Source organism: Cherax quadricarinatus, chromosome 10 (genome assembly GCF_038502225.1).
Source record: "Cherax quadricarinatus isolate ZL_2023a chromosome 10, ASM3850222v1, whole genome shotgun sequence".
In the NCBI taxonomy this organism is placed as follows: Eukaryota; Metazoa; Arthropoda; class Malacostraca; order Decapoda; family Parastacidae; genus Cherax; species Cherax quadricarinatus.
Window position 1 is genome coordinate 4,658,967 of NC_091301.1, and position 22,415 is coordinate 4,681,381.

At 39.8% G+C, this 22,415-nt stretch overlaps 1 protein-coding gene across 6 annotated transcripts in view; it reads left to right on the forward strand.

The window, feature by feature from the left end:
• The window catches only part of LOC128687902 (cocaine esterase-like), an 82,735-nt gene extending 61,171 nt beyond the window's left edge, over positions 1 to 21,564 (forward strand). For 4 of the 6 annotated variants that reach the window (XM_070083537.1, XM_070083535.1, XM_070083536.1 and 1 more), the window contains 6 exons: positions 1,739 to 1,889; positions 3,488 to 3,654; positions 5,114 to 5,267; positions 18,596 to 18,734; positions 19,567 to 19,681; positions 20,432 to 21,564. In XM_070083537.1, the coding sequence (XP_069939638.1) occupies positions 1,739 to 1,889; positions 3,488 to 3,654; positions 5,114 to 5,267; positions 18,596 to 18,734; positions 19,567 to 19,681; positions 20,432 to 21,325 (1,620 nt within the window). In that variant the 3' untranslated portion in view covers positions 21,326 to 21,564. The remainder of the gene's footprint in view (positions 1 to 1,738; positions 1,890 to 3,487; positions 3,655 to 5,113; positions 5,268 to 18,595; positions 18,735 to 19,566; positions 19,682 to 20,431) is intronic. The other 2 variants (XM_070083538.1, XM_070083540.1) reach the window with 1 other exon arrangement.
• The last annotated feature ends 851 nt before the right edge of the window (positions 21,565 to 22,415 follow it).

Consider the following 22,415-nt stretch of genomic DNA (forward strand, 5'->3'; position numbering starts at 1 on the left):
ATATGTATGTATATATGTATGTATGTATATATGTATATATGTATGTATATATGTATATATGTATGTATATATGTATGTATATATGTATATATGTATATATGTATGTATATATGTATATATGTATATATGTATGTATATATGTATATATGTATGTATATATGTATGTATGTATATATGTATGTATATATGTATATATGTATGTATATATATATGTATATATGTATATATGTATGTATATATATATATATATATATATATATATATAAACACACACACACACACACATAAAGATACACTACATATCCTTCCAAACTGCCAACATTCCAAACCCCTCCTTTAAAGTGCAGGCATTGTACTTCCCATTTCCAGGACTCGAGTCCAGCTATATAAAAATAACCAGTTTCCCCTGAATCTCTTCACTAAATATTACCCTGCTCACACTCCAACAGCTCGTCAGGTCCCAAATACCATTCGTCTCCATTCACTCCTATCCAACACGCTCGTGCATGCTTGCTGGAAGTCCAAGCCCCTCATCCACAAAGCCTCCTTTACCCCCCTCCCTCCAACCTTTTCGAGGACGACCCCTCCCCCGCCTTCCTTCCCCTACAGATTTATGTGCTCTGTCATTCTACTTTGATCCATTCTCTCTAAATGACCAAACCACCTCAACAACCCCTCTTCAGTCCTCTAATACTTTTATTAACTCCACACCTCCTAATTTCCACACTCTGAATTTTCTGCATATTTACACCATGCATTGCCCTTAGACAGGACATCTCCACTGCCTCCAACCGTCTCCTCACTGCAGCATTTGCAACCCGAGCTTCACATCCATATAAGAGTGTTGGTACCACTATACTTTCATACATTCCCTTTGCCTCCATAGATAACTTTTTTGTCTCCACATATACCTCGACGCACCACTCGCTTTTTTTCCTTCATCAATTCTATGATTAACCTCATCCTTCATAAATCCATCCGCTGACACGTCAACTCTCAAATATCTGAAATCATATTATATGTTAACATACAGTACATTGTGACCTTTGCAAAGAAATATTTTATTTTATCTAATCTATGCTGTACCTCACCTATGCTATTCGTGCCAGGGAATCCAGTACAGCAAATCACCTAAAGCCAATAATAGCAAAAAGCAGCTGTACGAATATTCACCTAGTTTAAGGCTAGACACAATGCATACCACATACAGCCTCTCCTCGCTTAACGGAGTTCCATTCCTTTGATCACTTTGGTAAACGAATTCATCGCTAAGCAAGGAGCATACTATAATGGTAGTGGGTTTGTGTCAGCCGTCTTTGATATTGTTTGAATGCCACCTTTGTACCATTTATACCACTTTTAGTGTGTGTTTTTAAATGTTTATACAGTAGTGTACTGTATATTGTAATAAACAGAGGATTAGTTCTAATATACATTATTTAGGCATGCATACTGGTCAGAGAGCCTATTGCAAGTCTGAGACATCGGTAAACGAGTACGTCGCTAAGTGAGGAGAGGCTGTACTTTTATACTTTTATGATGGCACATTTACCCACAGGAATGGAGCTGCCCAATAAAGACTCCCAGGAAAAATCTTGGTGTAATTTGTTTTTGAGGGTTAGTTTTAATTTGTTCATTTTTGAGTACTGTTTTATTAAAGAGCACTGAATGACCTTACAGCTCCAAATGCTGTGTAAATACATTTCCAGACTTGATGAATGTGAATATGTAACTGCAGGTGTGGGCCACTTTCCCTGTAGTGAGTGTTCCTCGTGTGGATGGAGACTTCCTGCCCCACCATCCAGCCACCATGCTCGGCTATGGCATGTATGAAAAGGTGGACCTTCTTATTGGCTTTGCTCATAGCCAGTCTTCACTGGTAACAAAACGTATGTAGGCTGAGGTGTCTTAACCAGCTTGGATATAAAATAGCATTGTCTTTAGCAATTAATAGGGAAATTTGGTAAAATTGTTTCCAGTGAATCTTTTAGGGAAATATATTTAAATAGAAGTTGCAAACATGTACGCATGTTTGGGATCATAAATGTAGTAAAGGTTTATAGTACCATGATGTTGACTTGTATCTATTGTGCCTCTCTCCTTTTAGTGCTTTTCTTCCTGTTTCATGTCTTTGGAATTTATAATGTATGATGAATCTGCCTAAGAAATTTAGTACACACATTTTATTCAGGCTTTCATATGGTTTGTAAACCAATTTTTCAATTAAAAATTATAAATTCCCCAAGTTTTTCTTCTCATTTTTAGTAAATGTGTACAGGAGAAGGGGTTGCTAGCCCATTCCTCCCGGCATTTTAGTCGCCTCATACGACATGCATGGCTTACAGGAGAAAGATTCTTTTCGATTTCCCCATGGCCAATAGAGAAAAAAAAAAAACAAGAACAAGAGCTAATGAGAAAAAGAAGAAAAACCCTAGATGTGTGTATGTATATATATGCATGTGCATGCCTGTGTAGTGTGACCTAAGTAAGTAGAAGTAGCAAGATATACCTGTTATCCAGCATATTCATGAGACAGAAAAGACACCAGCAATCCTACCATCATGTAAAAGTTACAGGTTTCTGTTTGTCACCTGGCAGGACAGTAGTATCTCCTTGGGTGGTTGCTGTCTACCAACCTACCCTCTGAAGGGAGGGAGTTAATGTTGCAGTTTTATAGCTGTATTGTAAATCACCCCTCTGGCAAGACAGTGATGAAGTGAATGATGAATGCTTTCCTTTTTTGGCCATCCTGCCTTGGTGGGAATCGGCCGATGTGTTAATAAAAAAAATATAAAATTTCTTAAATCTATATCCGTATGTAGTTTCTCGATAGAATTGGTAAATTCTCGTTACACAATTTCCTTGTCTATTCTGCATGTCATTTGTTGCCACCACCTCTTGTTGGAGTTGGCAGCATGAGGGTGATTTGAGAACTCCTTACACATACAGCTCATGAAATTTCTATCCTCTTTCAAAGACTACAATTGTCATTGCTTTGTGTTTGGTATAGTAATTGACAAGTTTAGGTAAATCCAGCATTTTTGCAGGTTCCCAAGAGGATTTGAAAACAGTTTTGTCAGGAGTCACAAAAATTCCCTTAAAAAGGAGTGCCTTGATTCAGGAATTTTTAGTACCCTCCCTTTCCTCGGATCTAGCATGACTACCTTTTATTCCTCAAGTTCACTATGACCTGTACAGGTTTAACACTTCCCATGATTTTAATTTGGTTCTGTGTATGAACTCTTACTATTTACATGTTATGAATTATAAAATGTTACTCTGAAGTTTTATTTGTTTAAATAAGATTGTCTTCACCAGAGCTTTAAGAGCTGGTTCATTGTAGCTTAAAGTGGGTGATGTATGGCAAGTCAAACTGCATAGTTTTGTTGGGTTGCATACTTTTTTGAAACCATTTACTTAAGTCAGTGCTTTGTAAATGTTGCAACTTCATTCATATTAAGTAAAGTCATTATTCCTTTGTTCACAGCAATGTACAAAAGGGACAGCCTCCAGCAGGCACTACAGAGAGAACCCTATATGGTTAGTTCTGTTATACTCAGTTTGGATGAACCCATGATCTCTGAGCATCTAGTCAACCTCTCCCTTTTGGTGCACCTGAAAGATGTGCTGTCAAATGAAGATGCTCTTGCTCAAGTGAGTTTCCATTGCATCAACAAATGCTGCCTGTTCCTTTACTACTAAAAATTAGTTTAATAATAGGGACTATCTTTATCTGCTTTACTTATGAAGATTTAGCAGCTGCACGTAATGCATGGAAAATACAATGGAACCTGTGTTTTCGTATGCCTTAGTTCTCGTACGATTCTGTTTTCAAAAACTTTTTCAGCAAAATTTTGTCCCAGTTTTTGTACAGTTGGAAAATGGCCTGTACCAAACTTGTCCGCGTGCCCGTGCGACTCTGCCACTCGTTTCCCAGAATAGTGCCCACACAAAGCATCCCATGCGTTCATGATTTTGAAGGGTTTGAGGCTGACCCTGATGGCCCAATGCCTGTTGTGGAATCCATTGTCTTTGGGGAAGTCCATGGGGTTGGATGTGAATGGCCAGGATGTGGAAGAGTTGGTGGACGATCACAGGGAAGAGCTAACCACTGAAGAGCTGCAAGACCTTCAACTGGAACAGCATCAGACCACAGCTGAGGAAATTGCTTAAGAGAAGAGAGGGGGGAAAATGCACCTTCAGTGATTGACAGGTGTGCAAAGTGGAATGAGTTGCAAAGTTTTGTGGAGAAATATCACCCTAACAAAGCTGTTGCAAGCCATGTCTGCAACATGTTCAGTGACAATACCTTGTCCCATTTTAGGCAAATCTTTGAGACTTCAGAAACACACCTCTGGACAAATTTTTTTGTGACAGTTCAAGCGACTCGCAAGCTAGGCCTAGTGCCTATAAAAGACAAAGAAGGGAAGTAACCCTGGATAGGGCCTTGATACCTGAATTCCTCATGGATGGGGATTCCTCTTCCAAACAATGACCTCTCCTTCTCCCTCTCTCCTCCTCGCCATCTTCCATATACCAACAAATCTTCAATAAAGGTAAAGGTGATGTTAAATGTTCATTTATCCATTTCATTAGTCATTTATATTTATTTTTCATTGTTTTTTTGTATGTAATAAAACTATAGTTATTCTATAAAATGTATTTTTTTTTTAATATTTTTGGGTGTCTGGAATGGATTAATTGGGTTTACATTATTTCTAACGAGAAATATTGCTTCAGTTTTCATGAGATTTGATTTTCATCAGACTTTTTCCAACGGATTAATCACAAAAACAGAGGTTCCACTGTATAACCTACCGTGACAAAATTTAAATAATAGTGTACAATTTTAGATGCTTCTGCAGTCTATATGCCTTGTGTACTACTTAGTAAGTAAGTAAGTAAGTAAGTTTATTCAGGTATACACAAATACAGTTACATAGAATTATCATACATAGCAGCATATGTGTAGAGAACCTAGGATAACCCAAAAAAGTCAGACAGAGTGACTTATTTCCATTGGGGGTCTGTTGGTAAAGGTTCATGTTAAACATTTAAGTATTGTCTGGCAAACTATGATGCACCTTGTACATACATTTAATTTTCTCTTCAGACATTGAATGATGGCTTGGTGGGTGTGTGCTTGGAGGATACTGCACTACTGCACTCAGAGGCTCATCCCACAGCCAAGGTCTTCCTTTACCAGTTGGGTTACAGTGAGCAACCTTCTCTACACTACACTAGAGAGCATTTTATTGATGACCATTGTGAGTCTGTTCTCTCACTTTTATTTTAAGACTTGGGCATGTTCATTTAGCAGTTTTGCCCTATGCTAAAAAGGGGAAGTGTGCACAAAGTCCAGCAGATTAAGGGGTGAACCTAGGATAGCTGGTTAATTATTCTTGGGATCCCTGATACAGGATCTGATGAATGGCAGCACTGAGCATTTTTGCAGAATTTGTAGACATCCAAGGTGACCACCACAAATGGGTGTATGTATATATATACATATTTTTTCCATAACTTCTAATGACTTTAAGATGGCTTCAACTTCTAACCATGTTTTCTTATCCATGGAAATACTTCTGTCCATATGTGTACACAAATGGAGCAAACTCTTCCACACACCCAATTACAGTTGGGGTGGTCATCCAGGTAGATATTTTCTTCAATTTAACATTAACAGTGTTAATGGTGCATAATGTGTCCAGGGACTGGACCCATTATGTACCTCTGTAATCGTTTGACTACTGCCCACAGGATGGGTATGGGGTGCATAATAAACATATTAAACTAACTAACCCTCTCCTCTCTCGTTTACATCAATGACCTACCGAATGCATCACAATTACTCGAACCAATATTATTTGCAGATGACACAACATACGTCTTCTCTCGCCCAAACCCAGTCATACTGGCCAACACTGTTAATATTAAATTTCAGAAAATATCTACCTGGATGATGACTAACAAACTTACACTCAATACTGACAAAACCTACTTCATTCAGTTTGGAAACGGAGCTAAAAATGTTCCACTTAACATAGAGAGCTCAACAGATCACCCATCACAAGACGTACAGAGATAAAATTCCTAGGAATCCACTTTCAAATTCAAAGTTTATTCTCTATAAAGATTACAATGTTGAATTTACAGAATTTGGTTGTTGTGTGGTTTACATGTAGTTAAATAATGATTACAGAGTAGCCTTAAATTCTAGACCCATGTACAACAAATTTCCAAGAAAATCTCTAAGACAGTAGGCATACTATCAAAGATACGGTATTACGTTCCATAATCAGCTTTCCTTTCACTGTATCATTCACTCGTCTACCCTCTCCAAGATACAATACTACGTGCTGCAATCTGCCCTTCTCACACTACCATTCACTCATTTATCCATACTTCACCTATGCTATTTGTGCTTGGGGATCAACTGCAGCAACACATTTAAAGCCACTAATAACCCAACAAAAAGCTGCAGTAAGAATAATCATGCAATCCCATCATAAGCAAACCCCCCCCCCCCTACTCTTCATAGATCTAAACTTACTGTTCAGAACATCCACACTTCCTACTGTGCAATCTACATCTACAGGACCTTAAATTCCAATATAAACTCTAACCTAAAATGCTTTCTTGATAGTTGACATAACTCGCAGGCATAACACCAGACAAACATCTGACGGTCCCCGTGTCCAACTAAACCTTTACAAAAATTCAGTGTATGTCAAAGAGCCTAATATCTGGAACACCCTACCTGTAAACTCTAGAACTGCAGACACATTCATCGCTTTCAAAACTACCGTTAGAAAACATCTCGTCTCCCTGATACACACCGTCAGCTAACTACACGAAAACCACCTGGTGGTTCACACTTACACTCACACACTCGCCCAATTGATTATAAACACAGAAATACAAATCTTAAAATAATGAATCCTAACTAGTCATAAGTTTGCCTGTGATACTACAATACAGAAACTGTATTGTACCAAAACAAAAGCATTCACATTACTAAATTTACTAACTGTAATATAGTTACTTAGCCTTAATACCAACTTGCTCCATAATCTGTAATAATTTAGTTATGAATTAATCTTAGTCGGCCCAAAATGCCTAGCCATGCTAGGCGTGATAGTGGCCCCCCTCTGTAATTAGTATTTTATAACATGTAAACCACACAATATCCTAAAATATGTAAACCCTGCACTGTAATCTTTATAGAGAATAAACTTGATTTGATATCTCGCCTATGGAATTTGTGCATGGGGATCAACAACATTAAATCACCTAAGACCACTAATAACCCACAAAGGGGGCAGTAAAGCAACAGCAAAGAACTACAGACCGATAGCACTAACATCCCATATCATGAAAATCTTTGAAAGGGTCCTAAGAAGCAAGATCACCACCCATCTAGAAACCCATAAATTACACAACCCAGGGCAACATGGGTTTAGAACAGGTCGCTCCTGTCTGTCTCAACTATTGGATCACTATGACAAGGTCCTAGATGCACTAGAAGGCAAAAAGAATGCAGATGTAATATATACAGACTTTGCAAAAGCCTTCGACAAGTGTGACCATGGCCTAATAGCTTACAAAATGTGCGCTAAAGGAATAACAGGAAAAGTCGGTCGATGGATCTATAATTTCCTCACTAACAGAACAGAGTAGTAGTCAACAGAGTAAAGTCCGCGGCAGCTACGGTGAAAAGCTCTGTTCCACAAGGCACAGTACTCACTCCCATCTTGTTCCTCATCCTCATATCTGACATAGACAAGGATGTCAGCCACAGCACCTTTGCAGATGACACCCGAATCTGCATGACAGTGTCTTCCATTGCAGACACTGCAAGGCTCCAGGCGGACATCAACCAAATCTTTCAGTGGGCTGCAGAAAACAATATGAAGTTCAATGATGAGAAATTTCAATTACACTAGGAAATTAAATCTTCATCAAAGTACAAAACAAATTCTGGCCACAAAATAGAGCGAAACACCAATGTCAAAGACCTGGGAGTGATCATGTCGGAGGATCTCACCTTCAAGGACCATAACATTGTATCAATCGCATCTGCTAGAAAAATGACAGGATGGATAATGAGAACCTTCAAAACTAGGGAGGCCAAGCCCATGATGACACTCTTCAGGTCACTTGTTCTATCTAGGCTGGAATATTGCTGCACACTAACAGCACCTTTTAAGGCAGGTGAAATTGCTGACCTAGAAAATGTACAGAGAACCTTCACGGCGCGCATAACGGAGATAAAACACCTAAATTACTGGGAGCGCTTGAGGTTCCTGAACCTGTATTCCCTGGAATGCAGGCGGGAGAGATGCATGATTATATACACCTGGAAAATCCTAGAGGGACTAGTACCGAACTTGCACACGAAAATCACTCGCTACGAAAGCAAGAGACTTGGCAGACGATGCAACATCCCCCCAATGAAAAGCAGGGGTGTCACTAGCATGTTAAGAGACCATACAATAAGTGTCAGGGGCCCGAGACTGTTCAACTGCCTCCCAGCATACATGAGGGGGATTACCAACAGACCCCTGGCAGTCTTCAAGCTGGCACTGGACAAGCATCTAAAGTCAGTTCCTGACCAGCCGGACTGTGGCTCGTACGTTGGTTTGCGTGCAGCCAGCAGTAACAGCCTGGTTGATCAGGCTCTGATCCACCAGGAGGCCTGGTCACAGACCGGGCCGCGGGGGCGTTGACCCCCGGAACTCTCTCCAGGTAAACTCCAGAGGCTGCAGTCAGAATGATGATAAATTCCCACTTCAGACAGCATACTCCACCAATATTCAGAAGTCTAAAACTACTCACCATAAAGAGTATCCATACGTATTCTTGTGCCTACCACATACATAGAACACTACACTCAAACATAAACCCTTCACTCAAATTTCTCCTCGCCAACCTTAACAGGATGCACGACCATAACGCAAGACACAGATCACTTTTTGATGTACCCAGTGTCCACACCACACTATGTAAGAACTCTGTGCACATAAAGGGCCCCAAAATTTGGAACTCACTACCCATAAATACTAAAGTAACCAGGTCTGAACATCAATTCAAGACTCTTCTCAAAAACCATCTACTTGCCCTAAATTAAATATTCAATACTTAAATTAAGATCTCCCAATTACCTAAATCTTAACACTTCAAAATTTAAATACCCAAAGTTCATACATAACTTAATACTTACTACATTGTAGTATAAATAACTGCACAAAACTATACTGCCTTGTACCATATTGTAGCTATAAACTATGTACTTTCACCAGTGCTCCATATTATTTTCCAATAATATAACATAAATATTTACTACTTGTATACACAACCTACAAAATACATTCAAATTGTCCTAATGTAATATCCTAAGATTTTAACTTGAGTTAACTTATTCTCTGCAATTGAAACAAACTATGATCAATTTCTCTAGTTTTAAGTAGTCTTAAGCTATTAATATAGTCTGCCCATAATGCCATGGCATGATAGTGGCTCTTTGCCTACAACTTATTATTGTAACCAAATCTCAATGTAAACTTGCAACGAAGTAAAAATTGTATTGTATTGCCAGTTTATTAAGATTTGGTTGCTAAATGGATGAGGAAGAGAATTGCCATGGCATTACTTAACTAGATAATGGGGAAAGGGAATGAAATTGCTAGTTTACAAGATGGAACTGATAATGATTTCCATGGAGTCTGCTGTAATATAATTTAGTCAAAGATTGTTTTGCAATTGATGACCTTATTATTGGATGTCTTCATAATATTCACACCACACATTGTCCTCAGACAGGACATCTTTGCCTCTAGCCTTCTCACTAAAACATTTAAAACCCCTGCTTCATATCCATATGAGTGTGTTGGTACCATTATATTCCCATGCATTTCCCTTTTTTGCTTCCATGGATAACATTTTATCTCCACAGAGCCCCGGTGTACCACTCTTCTTATTCCCTCGATTTTCAAGGACCTGTCCGTTGACAAATCCACTCCCAAATATTTGTAAATGCTTCCTCCTTCCAATCTTTTATTATCTAAATTTTTTGTTACTCTCATCTTGCTTTTTCCAAGTTCCTATACTTCCTTCTTTTATTTACCTCCCAAATTCATTCACCTCCCAAATTCATTCAAATTTTTGCAACTTCTCATGTCATTGGCAAAAACCAACTGTGACAACTCCTACTTGGTATTGGATTCTTTATTTTAATCCAACACCCTAGTATTCATTCTTTTAAAACTCCATATATAAATGTTAAACAACCATGGTGCCATCACACACCCCTGTCCAAAGCCTACTTTTTATAAAACTTGCCATATCCCACTGAGGCAGGGTAACCTGAAAAGAAAGTCTTAAATTTGGTAATTTATACGGGAGAAGGGGTTGCTAGCCCCTTGCATTTTAGTTGCTTCTCATGACATGCATGGCTTATGGAGGAAGAATTCTTTTCCACTTCCCCCATGGAGATAAAATGAACAACAGCTATTAAGAAAATAGAAGAAAACCCAGATGGGGGTGTGTGTGTGAGATATATATATACAGTGGACCCCCGGTTCACGATGCCATCGCTATCCGATAAATCCGGTATGCTATGCATTATATCACAAAAAATTTGTCTCGGTTCCCATTACAAAACCTGGTATATGCAATTCGTCAGAGACGCGTCCACGTGTGGCCTGAACTGCCCCATGTGTGCCAGTGTTTACAATGTAGCCAGCCAGTGTGCTCGCATCTAAGGATACATTCGGTACATTCGATATTATCAGTGTTTTTGGTGCTTGTTTCTGCAAAATAAGTCACCATAGACCCCAAGAAAGTTTCTAGTGCCAACCCTTCGAGACCAAGGGTACTAATGACTATTGAAATGAAGGAAGAGATAATTGCAAAGTACGAAAGTGGAGTGCGTGTGTCGGAGCTGGCCAAGTTGTATACAAAACCCCAATCAACCATCTCTACTATAGTGACCAGGAAAATGACAATAAAGGAAGCTGTTGTTGCAAAAGGTGCAACTGTGATTATGAAACAGCGACCGCAAGTGTTAGAAAATGTTGAGAGACTGTTATTGGTGTGGATAAATGGAAAACAGATAGCAGGAGATAACATCTCTCAAGCGATCATTTGTGAAAAGGCTAGGCAGTTGCATGTTGATTTGGTAAAGAAATTGCCTGCAACTAGTGGTGATGTGAGTGAATTTAAGGCCAGCAAAGGTTGGTTTGAAAGATTTAAGAATCATAGTGACATACATAGTGTGATTAGGCATACTGAGGCTGCCAGTTCAGACCAAAAAGCAGCTGAAAAATATGTGAAGGAATTCAAGGATTACATAAGCATTGAAGACTTGAAACCTGAACAAGTGTTTAATTGCGACGAAACAGGCCTGTTTTGGAAGAAATTGCCAAGCAGGACCTACATTACTCAGGAGGAAAAGGCACTCCCAGGACATAAGCCTATGAAAGACAGGCTTACTCTTCTGATGTGTGCCAATGCTAGTGGTGATTGCAAAGTGAAGCCTTTATTGGTGTATCACTCAGAAACTCCCAGAGTGCTCAGGCAAAAGAATATCCTCAAGGCTAATTAGTGTGTGCTGTGGAGGGCAAACACTAAGGCATGGGTCACTAGGGACTTTTTCTATGACTGGTTACACCATGCATTTGCCCCCAATGTGAAAAATTACCTAATTGAAAAGAAATTAGACCTTAAGTGCCTCCTGGTATTAGACAATGCCCCTGGTCATCCTACAGACTTGGCAGAGTGACTTTGTGGGGACATGAGCTTCATTAAGGTCAAGATTTTGCCTCCTAATACCACTCCTCACCTGCAGCCCATGGACCAGCAGGTCATTTCCAACTTCAAGAAACTGTACACAAAAGCTATGTTTGAAAGGTGCTTTGAAGTGACCACAGACACTATTGACTCTAAAGGAGTTTTGGAAGGATCACTTTAATATCCTCAATTGTGTAAACGTTATAGGTAAGGCTTGGGAGGGAGTGACTAAGAGGACCTTGAACTCTGCCTGGAAGAAACTGTGGCCAGAATGTGTAGACAAAAGGGATTTCGAAGGGTTTGAGGCTAACCCTGAGAAGCCTATGCCAGTTGAGGAATCCATTGTGACATTGGGGAAGTCCTTGGGGTTGGAGGTTAGTGGGGAGGATGTGGAAGAGTTGGAGGAGGACGATGATGAACTAACCACTAATGAGTTGCTAGATCTTCAACAGCAAGAGGCCAGACCTGAGGAAACTGCTTCGGAGGAGGGGATGGAGAAAGTGAAGAAGTTGCCTACTTCAAAGATTAGGGAAATGTGTGCAAAGTGGTTTGAAGTGCAAAGCTTCTTTGATGAAAATCACCCTCGGACAGCTACTGCAAGCCGTGTTGGCAACCTGTACAATGACACTGTTGTGAACCACTTTAGGAAAGTCATAAAGGAACGAGAGGTACAGACCTCTATGGACAGATATGTTGTGCGACAGAAGTCCAGTGACTCTCAAGCTGGTCCTAGTGGCATTCAAAGAAGAATGGAAGTAACCCCGGAAAAGGACTTGCTACCTCAAGTCCTAATGGAGGGGGATTCCCCTTCTAAACAATAGGTTCGACACTCTCCCCTCCTCCCATCCCATCAATCATCACCAGATCTTCATTAAAGGTAAGTGTCATGTATTCTATTGTTAGTAGAGTACATACTACAAACTGTGCATGTCTTCTTCAGTTTGTGTGCATTAAACTTAATATTTCATGTGGTAAGTTTTTTTTTTCATACTTTTGGGTGTCTTGCACGGATTAATTTAATTTCCATTTCGTGTATAGGGCAAGGAGGAATAACATCTTGTACGAGTGAGGAAGAGCCAGTTGTGAGTGTGGGGGAAGTTCGTGAGGCAGTAGGTAAAAATGAAAGGGGGTAAGGCAGCCAGGATTGATGGGATAAAGATAGAAATGTTAAAAGCAGGTGGGGGATATAGTTTTGTAGTGGTTGGTGCAGTTATTTAATAAATGTATGGAAGAGGGTAAGGTACCTAGGGATTGGCAGAGAGCATGCATAGTTCCTTTGTATAAAGGCAAAGGGGACAAAAGAGTGCAAAAATTATAGGGGGATAAGTCTGTTGAGTATACCTGGTAAAGTGTATGGTAGTTATTATTGAAAGAATTAAGAGTAAGACGGAGAATAGGATAGCAGATGAACAAGGAGGCTTCAGGAAAGGTACGGGGTGTGTGGACCAGGTGTTTACAGTGAAACATAAGTGAACAGTATTTAGATAAGGCTAAAGAGGTCTTTGTGGCATTTATGGATTTGGAAAAGGCATATGACAGGGTGGATAGGGGGGTAATGTGGTAGATGTTGCAGGTGTATGGTGTAGGAGGTAGGTTACTGAAAGCAGTGAAGAGTTTTTACAAGGATAGTGAGGCTCAAGTTAAAGTATGTAGGAAAGAGGGAAATTATTTCCCAGTAAAAGTAGGCCTTAGACAAGGATGTGTGATGTCACTGTGGTGGTTTAATATATTTATAGATGGGGTTGTAAGAGAAGTAAATGCGAGGGTCTTGGCAAGAGGCATGGAGTTAAAAGATGAAGAATCACACATGAAGTGGGAGTTGTCACAGTTGCTCTTTGCTGATTACACTGTGCTCTTGGGAGATTCTGAAGAGAAGTTGCAGAGATTGGTGGATGAATTTGGTAGGGTGTGCAAAAGAAGAAAATTAAAAGTGAATACAGGAGAGTAAGGTTATGAGGATAACAAAAAGATTAGGTGATGAAAGATTGGATATCAGATTGGAGGGAGAGAGTATGGAGAAGGTGAATGTATTCAGATATTTGGGAGTGGACGTGTCAGCGGATAGGTCTATAAAAGATGAGGTGAATCATAGAATTGATGAGGGGAAAAGGGTCAGTGGTGCACTTAAGAGTCTGTGGAGACAAAGAACTTTGTCCTTGGAGGCAAAGAGGGGAATGTATGAGAGTATAGTTTTACCAACGCTCTTATGAGTGTGAAGCATGGGTGATGAATGTTGCAGCGAGAAGGCTGGAGGCAGTGGAGATGTCATGTCTGAGGGCAATGTGTGGTGTGAAAATAATGCAGAGAATTCGTAGTTTGGAAGTTAGGAGGTGGTGCGGGATTACCAAAACTGTTGTCCAGAGGGCTGAGGAAGGGTTGTTGAGGTGGTTCGGACATGTGGAGAGAATGGAGCGAAACAGAATAACTTCAAGAGTGTATCAGTCTGTAGTGGAAGGAAGGCGGGGTAGGGGTCGGCCTAGGAAAGGTTGGAGGGAGGGGGTAAAGGAGGTTTTGTGTGCGAAGGGCTTGGACTTCCAGCAGGCATGCGTGAGCGTGTTTGATAGGAGTGAATGGAGACAAATGGTTTTTAATACTTGACGTGCTGTTGGAGTGTGAGCGAAGTAACATTTATGAAGGGGTTCATTGAAACTGGCAGGCCGGACTTGAGTCCTGGAGATGGGAAGTACAGTGCCTGCACTCTGAAGGAGGGGGTGTTAATGTTGCAGTTTAAAAACTGTAGTGTAAAGCACCCTTCTGGCAAGACAGTGATGGAGTGAATGATGGTGAAAGTTTTTCTTTTTCGGGCCACCCTGCCTTGGTGGGAATCGGCCAGTGTGATAATAAATAAATAAATAAATAAATAAATATATATATATATATATATATATATATATATATATATATATATATATATATATTTATTTATTTATTATCACACCGGCCGATTCCCACCAAGGCAGGGTGGCCCGAAAAAGAAAAACTTTCACCATCATTCACTCCATCACTGTCTTGCCAGAAGGGTGCTTTACACTACAGTTTTTAAAACTGCAACATTAACACCCCTCCTTCAGAGTGCAGGCACTGTACTTCCCATCTCCAGAACTCAAGTCCGGCCTGCCGGTTTCCCTGAATCCCTTCATAAATGTTACTTTGCTCACACTCCAACAGCACGTCAAGTATTAAAAACCATTTGTCTCCATTCACTCCTATCAAACACGCTCACGCATGCCTGCTGGAAGTCCAAGCCCCTCGCACACAAAACCTCCTTTACCCCCTCCCTCCAACCCTTCCTAGGCCGACCCCTACCCCGCCTTCCTTCCACTACAGACTGATACACTCTTGAAGTCATTCTGTTTCGCTCCATTCTCTCTACATGTCCGAACCACCTCAACAACCCTTCCTCAGCCCTCTGGACAACAGTTTTGGTAATCCCGCACCTCCTCCTAACTTCCAAACTACGAATTCTCTGCATTATATTCACACCACACATTGCCCTCAGACATGACATCTCCACTGCCTCCAGCCTTCTCCTCGCTGCAACATTCATCACCCACGCTTCACACCCATATAAGAGCGTTGGTAAAACTATACTCTCATACATTCCCCTCTTTGCCTCCAAGGACAAAGTTCTTTGTCTCCACAGACTCCTAAGTGCACCACTCACTCTTTTTCCCTCATCAATTCTATGATTCACCTCATCTTTCATAGACCCATCCGCTGACACGTCCACTCCCAAATATCTGAATACGTTCACCTCCTCCATACTCTCTCCCTCCAATCTGATATTCAATCTTTCATCACCTAATCTTTTTGTTATCCTCATAACCTTACTCTTTCCTGTATTCACCTTTAATTTTCTTCTTTTGCACACCCTACCAAATTCATCCACCAATCTCTGCAACTTCTCTTCAGAATCTCCCAAGAGCACAGTGTCATCAGCAAAGAGCAGCTGTGACAACTCCCACTTTGTGTGTGATTCTTTATCTTTTAACTCCACGCCTCTTGCCAAGACCCTCGCATTTACTTCTCTTACAACCCCATCTATAAATATATTAAACAACCACGGTGACATCACACATCCTTGTCTAAGGCCTACTTTTACTGGGAAAAAATTTCCCTCTTTCCTACATACTCTAACTTGAGCCTCACTATCCTCGTAAAAACTCTTCACTGCTTTCAGTAACCTACCTCCTACACCATACACTTGCAACATCTGCCACATTGCCCCCCTATCCACCCTGTCATACGCCTTTTCCAAATCCATAAATGCCACAAAGACCTCTTTAGCCTTATCTAAATACTGTTCACTTATATGTTTCACTGTAAACACCTGGTCCACACACCCCCTACCTTTCCTAAAGCCTCCTTGCTCATCTGCTATCCTATTCTCCGTCTTACTCTTAATTCTTTCAATTATAACTCTACCATACACTTTACCAGGTACACTCAACAGACTTATCCCCCTATAATTTTTGCACTCTCTTTTATCCCCTTTGCCTTTATACAAAGGAACTATGCATGCTCTCTGCCAATCCCTAGGTACCTTACCCTCTTCCATACATTTATTAAATAATTGCACCAACCACTCCAAAACTATATCCCCACCTGCTTTTAACATTTCTATCTTTATCCCATCAATCCCGGCTGCCTTACCCCCTTTCATTTTACCTACTGCCTCACGAACTTCCCCCACACTCACAACTGGCTCTTCCTCACTCCTACAAGATGTTATTCCTCCTTGCCCTATACACGAAATCACAGCTTCCCTATCTTCATCAACATTTAACAATTCCTCAAAATATTCCTTCCATCTTCCCAATACCTCTAACTCTCCATTTAATAACTCTCCTCTCCTATTTTTAACTGACAAATCAATTTGTTCTCTAGGCTTTCTTAACTTGTTAATCTCACTCCAAAACTTTTTCTTATTTTCAACAAAATTTGTTGATAACATCTCACCCACTCTCTCATTTGCTCTCTTTTTACATTGCTTCACCACTCTCTTAACCTCTCTCTTTTTCTCCATATACTCTTCCCTCCTTGCATCACTTCTACTTTGTAAAAACTTCTCATATGCTAACTTTTTCTCCCTTACTACTCTCTTTACATCATCATTCCACCAATCGCTCCTCTTCCCTCCTGCACCCACTTTCCTGTAACCACAAACTTCTGCTGAACACTCTAACACTACATTTTTAAACCTACCCCATACCTCTTCGACCCCATTGCCTATGCTCTCATTAGCCCATCTATCCTCCAATAGCTGTTTATATCTTACCCTAACTGCCTCCTCTTTTAGTTTATAAACCTTCACCTCTCTCTTCCCTGATGCTTCTATTCTCCTTGTATCCCATCTACCTTTTACTCTCAGTGTAGCTACAACTAGAAAGTGATCTGATATATCTGTGGCCCCTCTATAAACATGTACATCCTGAAGTCTACTCAACAGTCTTTTATCTACCAATACATAATCCAACAAACTACTGTCATTTCGCCCTACATCATATCGTGTATACTTATTTATCCTCTTTTTCTTAAAATATGTATTACCTATAACTAAACCCCTTTCTATACAAAGTTCAATCAAAGGGCTCCCATTATCATTTACACCTGGCACCCCAAACTTACCTACCACACCCTCTCTAAAAGTTTCTCCTACTTTAGCATTCAAGTCCCCTACCACAATTACTCTCTCACTTGGTTCAAAGGCTCCTATACATTCACTTAACATCTCCCAAAATCTCTCTCTCTCCTCTGCATTCCTCTCTTCTCCAGGTGCATACACGCTTATTATGACCCACTTCTCGCATCCAACCTTTACTTTAATCCACATAATTCTTGAATTTACACATTCATATTCTCTTTTCTCCTTCCATAACTGATCATTTAACATTACTGCTACCCCTTCCTTTGCTCTAACTCTCTCAGATACTCCAGATTTAATCCCATTTATTTCCCCCCACTGAAACTCTCCTACCCCCTTCAGCTTTGTTTCGCTTAGGGCCAGGACATCCAACTTCTTTTCATTCATAACATCAGCAATCATCTGTTTCTTGTCATCCGCACTACATCCACGCACATTTAAGCAACCCAGTTTTATAAAGTTTTTCTTCTTCTCTTTTTTAGTAATTGTATACAGGAGAAGGGGTTACTAGCCCATTGCTCCCGGCATTTTAGTCGCCTCATACGACACGCATGGCTTACGGAGGAAAGATTCTTTTCCACTTCCCCATGGACAATAGAAGAAATAAAAAAGAACAAGAGCTATTTAGAAAAAGGAGAAAAACCTAGATGTATGTATATATATATATGCATGTGCGTGTCTGTGAAGTGTGACCAAAGTGTAAGTAGGAGTAGCAAGATATCCCTGTTATCTTAGCGTGTTTATGAGACAGAAAAAGAAACCAGCAATCCTACCATCATGCAAAACAGTTACAGGTTTTTGTTTCACAGTCATCTGGCAGGACGGTAGTACTTCCCTGGGTGGTTGCTGTCTACCAACCTACTATATATATATATATATATATAATAAAAAAAAATTATTATATAATTTCAGAGAAAGTGTAATTCGTTCAGAAGGCCGCAGTTTCGTAACCCCTGACCTATTCCATACACTTGCAACAAATACCACATTGCTCCCCTATCATATAATTTTTCTAATCAATAAATGCCAGTACCTAGGTACCCTCCTCCTTTCATACATTTATTGAACAAATGCACTGACCACTCCAGAATCATATCTCCACCTGCTTTTAACATTTCTGTCCTGATAAATAGTTTTCATGTAATTTTAATGTTGGTGTAGGTGCTGCAGGAGTGTGCCACCTTGACACACTGCACTACATCTTTGAGGGCACCCTGGGCTTTCCTTTTCTCTCAAACCCTCAGGACCATGCCCTTGCCAACATCATGGTGGATCTCTGGACCAACTTTATCACCTCAGGGTTAGTTCTTGCAAAATTAGTCTTTGGGTTACACCTGGATGCTCAGTACTACTAGTCATTAGAATTTTTATTTTTTCAATACCCTGGTACATGATTTACAAATTGAGTTGTTAAAATTGTTTAGGAAAGTAAATATCAGCTTGTCAACTATCAGATTTTCCCACATCACTTCAGCTTGCACAGATTTAGTGAATACTGGTTTCCTTTGCTTTAAGCTGATTTACTGTACAATTTAATTTGTACCAAGAATTTGCTGTATGGCAATTAGTGGTCTTTTTCACTCGTATTCAATCGCCCAGCAAATCAGCGAGATGCAGTGAGGCAGTGAATGAGGCTGAGAGAGAGATAGCTGGACTGGGGTCTCCCTCAGCTCACTGACTTCCCACCCACCACCATCCTTCACCTATTGCCTCCCTTTCCCTGCCTGCCAATCACTTAAGTAATGGTGCAAAAATAATATGTTCTTGGCCATTCTTTACCCTCCCCCAGATAAATATTAATAAAGATGGCAGTGTAGTTCCTTATCTTTAAATATTTTTGAATCTAGTTACAGGGCAAGATTTTACTTTTGAAGAGTTTACTAGTAAATTTTGAAACTATTTAGTATGGATGGCTTTATTAGCCATAAGATAAGTTAAATGTCTGGTGTTAGTTATCAGTAGTGTTGGGCTTTTTTTTTTTTTTTCTTTTTCTCTCTAGGTTCCTGGATGTACTTCTCATCAGTTAACTAGGTAGGCCAGCATCTTTGTTACAGATTATGACAAAAGAATCTCAGTAAGTGTAGTTATAATTTATAATTAGTAATCTACATTGGGTTAATTTTTTTCTGCAGAAACCCAACACCAGATTACACTCTGGGGTGGAAGTGGGAAGCGCTCGCCCCTGCCAGCTTCCGCCATCTGCTGCTCTCTCTTACACCGGCCATGAGTGATGACACACGCCTTCAGGTGAGTTTCTCCCACTAACATGCTCTAGATCTTTTATTTTAATTAGATATATTGTACCATATTCTATAAATTTGTATGGCTACCCTGATCTAGGATATTTTGCAAGGCTAGGACAATAACATGGTTATGTAGTACCTGTTGGGCTGGGTGTTTGTCATTTCTAGCCCATAGCAAAGCTTACTCACGAATGACATTATTGAACTTTATTCATATACACAATGTGCCTTTGTTTTAGAATTTTTTTTTTTAATTTCATAATTTAGAACTTCTTTGTGCTACAGCTGCATCCTCCACTGCTGTTGCAAAAACCATATAGAGGACTAGGACTAGCTTAGAAATATAAATATTATAATGTGTATATTATAGCATATCATGGGGTGTGGACTATGTTGAATAAAGTGGTTGAGTGTACACACATGGGGAGAATATCTTTTAACCCACAGTTACTCAAGACACCATGTCTCACAATAGAGTACTACAGTGATGTATGCTATTGGTAATGCACTTGTAACATAAATGCCTATGTAGCATACTGTACTTGTGGGAGACTAATCTTTTAGTTGCTTATAGCCGACACATTGGCACAATCAATGTCTGGTCCTTGAAATATTGACTAAAATGCATAGACTAATCACGTGTACAGACCGTGTACTGCACTTATCACTATTTTTTAGGATATAGGTCAATATCTTTGTGAACTGTCAGACAAAAAGTCTAGACACTGTGGATTAATCTTTCAATTTTACACAGGTACGACACTTTTGGCATACCCTTCCTACTCAGCATAACATAATTCTATTCCCGAATGTTGTTGATCATATCAGAGATCCTCAGGCAGCCAAGGCAACCCGAGAGAGGATGATCCATGATGACATGGCTGACATACACAAAATAAATGCAAGTAATATCCTTGCAATTAGTGAAGAAAGTAATATGGCTAATGCTGAAACAGCCCAGGTGTCTGGCAAAAGTTTTGCTGAAGTACTTCAGAATACAGGCTCCCTGACTTGCATAATAGTTGAGGATATGATTATCAAAAACACAGAGTTTTTCATGAAGGTTAACTATTCAAGTTGCTTTGTTAACAAGTTCTATGTTAGCATTGAAGGCTATGAGGGACCTAGTGATAAATACAATTTCTTGACTTGTGATATAGTCCGGGAGTTATCCAACACAGACTGCTTCAAAAAAGCTAGCTCAAACACTAGTTGCTATATATTCGAGTTTTATACTGCCAAAGACTGTGATGTGAATGATGATGTGAAAATTGGAGAGGTGGAGGAAGAGCATTGTTGTGAGGGGTCAGAGGTTGCTTTGATAGGTGTTGAAGAAATGCTTGTCTGTAGGGAAAAAGATAAAACCACTGAAAGTGGCAGTGTTAAGCCAAACGCACCCCATTCATTGTCCAAGACTAGATTGGATGATACCTGTAGAGAATACAGGAAGAGGCAAAGGGGCGAAGGAAGTTGGAAGAAGCATTATGAAAAAAAATTAGACTGTGATGAATTTAGCAATATTCTTGAAGCTTACATCAAATTAAAGTTTGAAAAGAGTTCATATGAACATTTGCTGGTGTCAGTTGATGAGGTTGATTATGTTTATGCACCCCTGAAGTCTCGCTTGAAGAGTCCCACAAACTGGTAAAATGAGTTTTAATTTGTATAGATCAGTTGTGTGTGTAGTTATTAGTCTTGTTAGTGATCATTAAACTGGGGCACCAGATGTATGTTTATTAGATTGCTCTTAAACTTTTCCATGATCCTTGTTTGTAGTCTTGACATAAGCTATGTACTTTGCAGAAGGAATTTATTGCTGCTTTACATCAAAATATATTTTATGAAAGTGCATTTGAAATTGTTATGAATAAAATTTATGTATATGTAGTACTATGAGAAAAATGTTGGTTTAATGATAGTGGTTTACAGTTAAAAATTGCATTAAAAAAGATTTATAGATGGCAGTTCACGAAATAAGTATGCTGTGCCCAAAACTGCCTTTCTGCTTTTATCACCATCCCAAGCGTAGACAAACCAAAAATTGAGAAGTGTTGGAAAAATGACTTTCTTCTTGGTCCCTATTTTTTTTTTTCTCTTCCCCCCCCCCCCCAACAAGTCGGCCGTCTCCCACCGAGGCAGGGTGACCCAAAAAGAAAGAAAAAATCCCCCCCAAAAAAATACTTTCATCATTCAACACTTTCACCTCACTCACACATAATCACTGTTTTTGCAGAGGTGCTCAGAACACAACAGTTTAGAAGCATATATGTATAAAGATACACAACATATCCCTCCATACTGCTAATATCCCAAAACCCCTCCTTTAGAATGCAGGCATTGTACTTCCCATTTCCAGAACTCGAGTCCGGCTATATAAAAATAACCGGTTTCCCTGAATCCCTTCACTAAATATTACCCTACTCACACTACAACAGATAGTCATGTCCCAAATACCATTCGTCTCCATTCACTCCTGTCGAACACGCTCGTGCACACCTGCTGGAAGTCCAAGCCCCTCGCCCATAAAACCTCCCTTACCCCTTCCTTCCAACCTTTTCGAGGATGACCCCTACAGATTTATACGCACTCCATGTCCTATTACTTTGATCCATTCTCTCTAAATGACCAAACCACCTCAACAAGCCCTCTAATACTTTTATTAACTCCACACCTCCTAATTTCCACACTCCGAATTTTCTGCATAATATTTACACCACACATTGCGCTTAGACAGGACG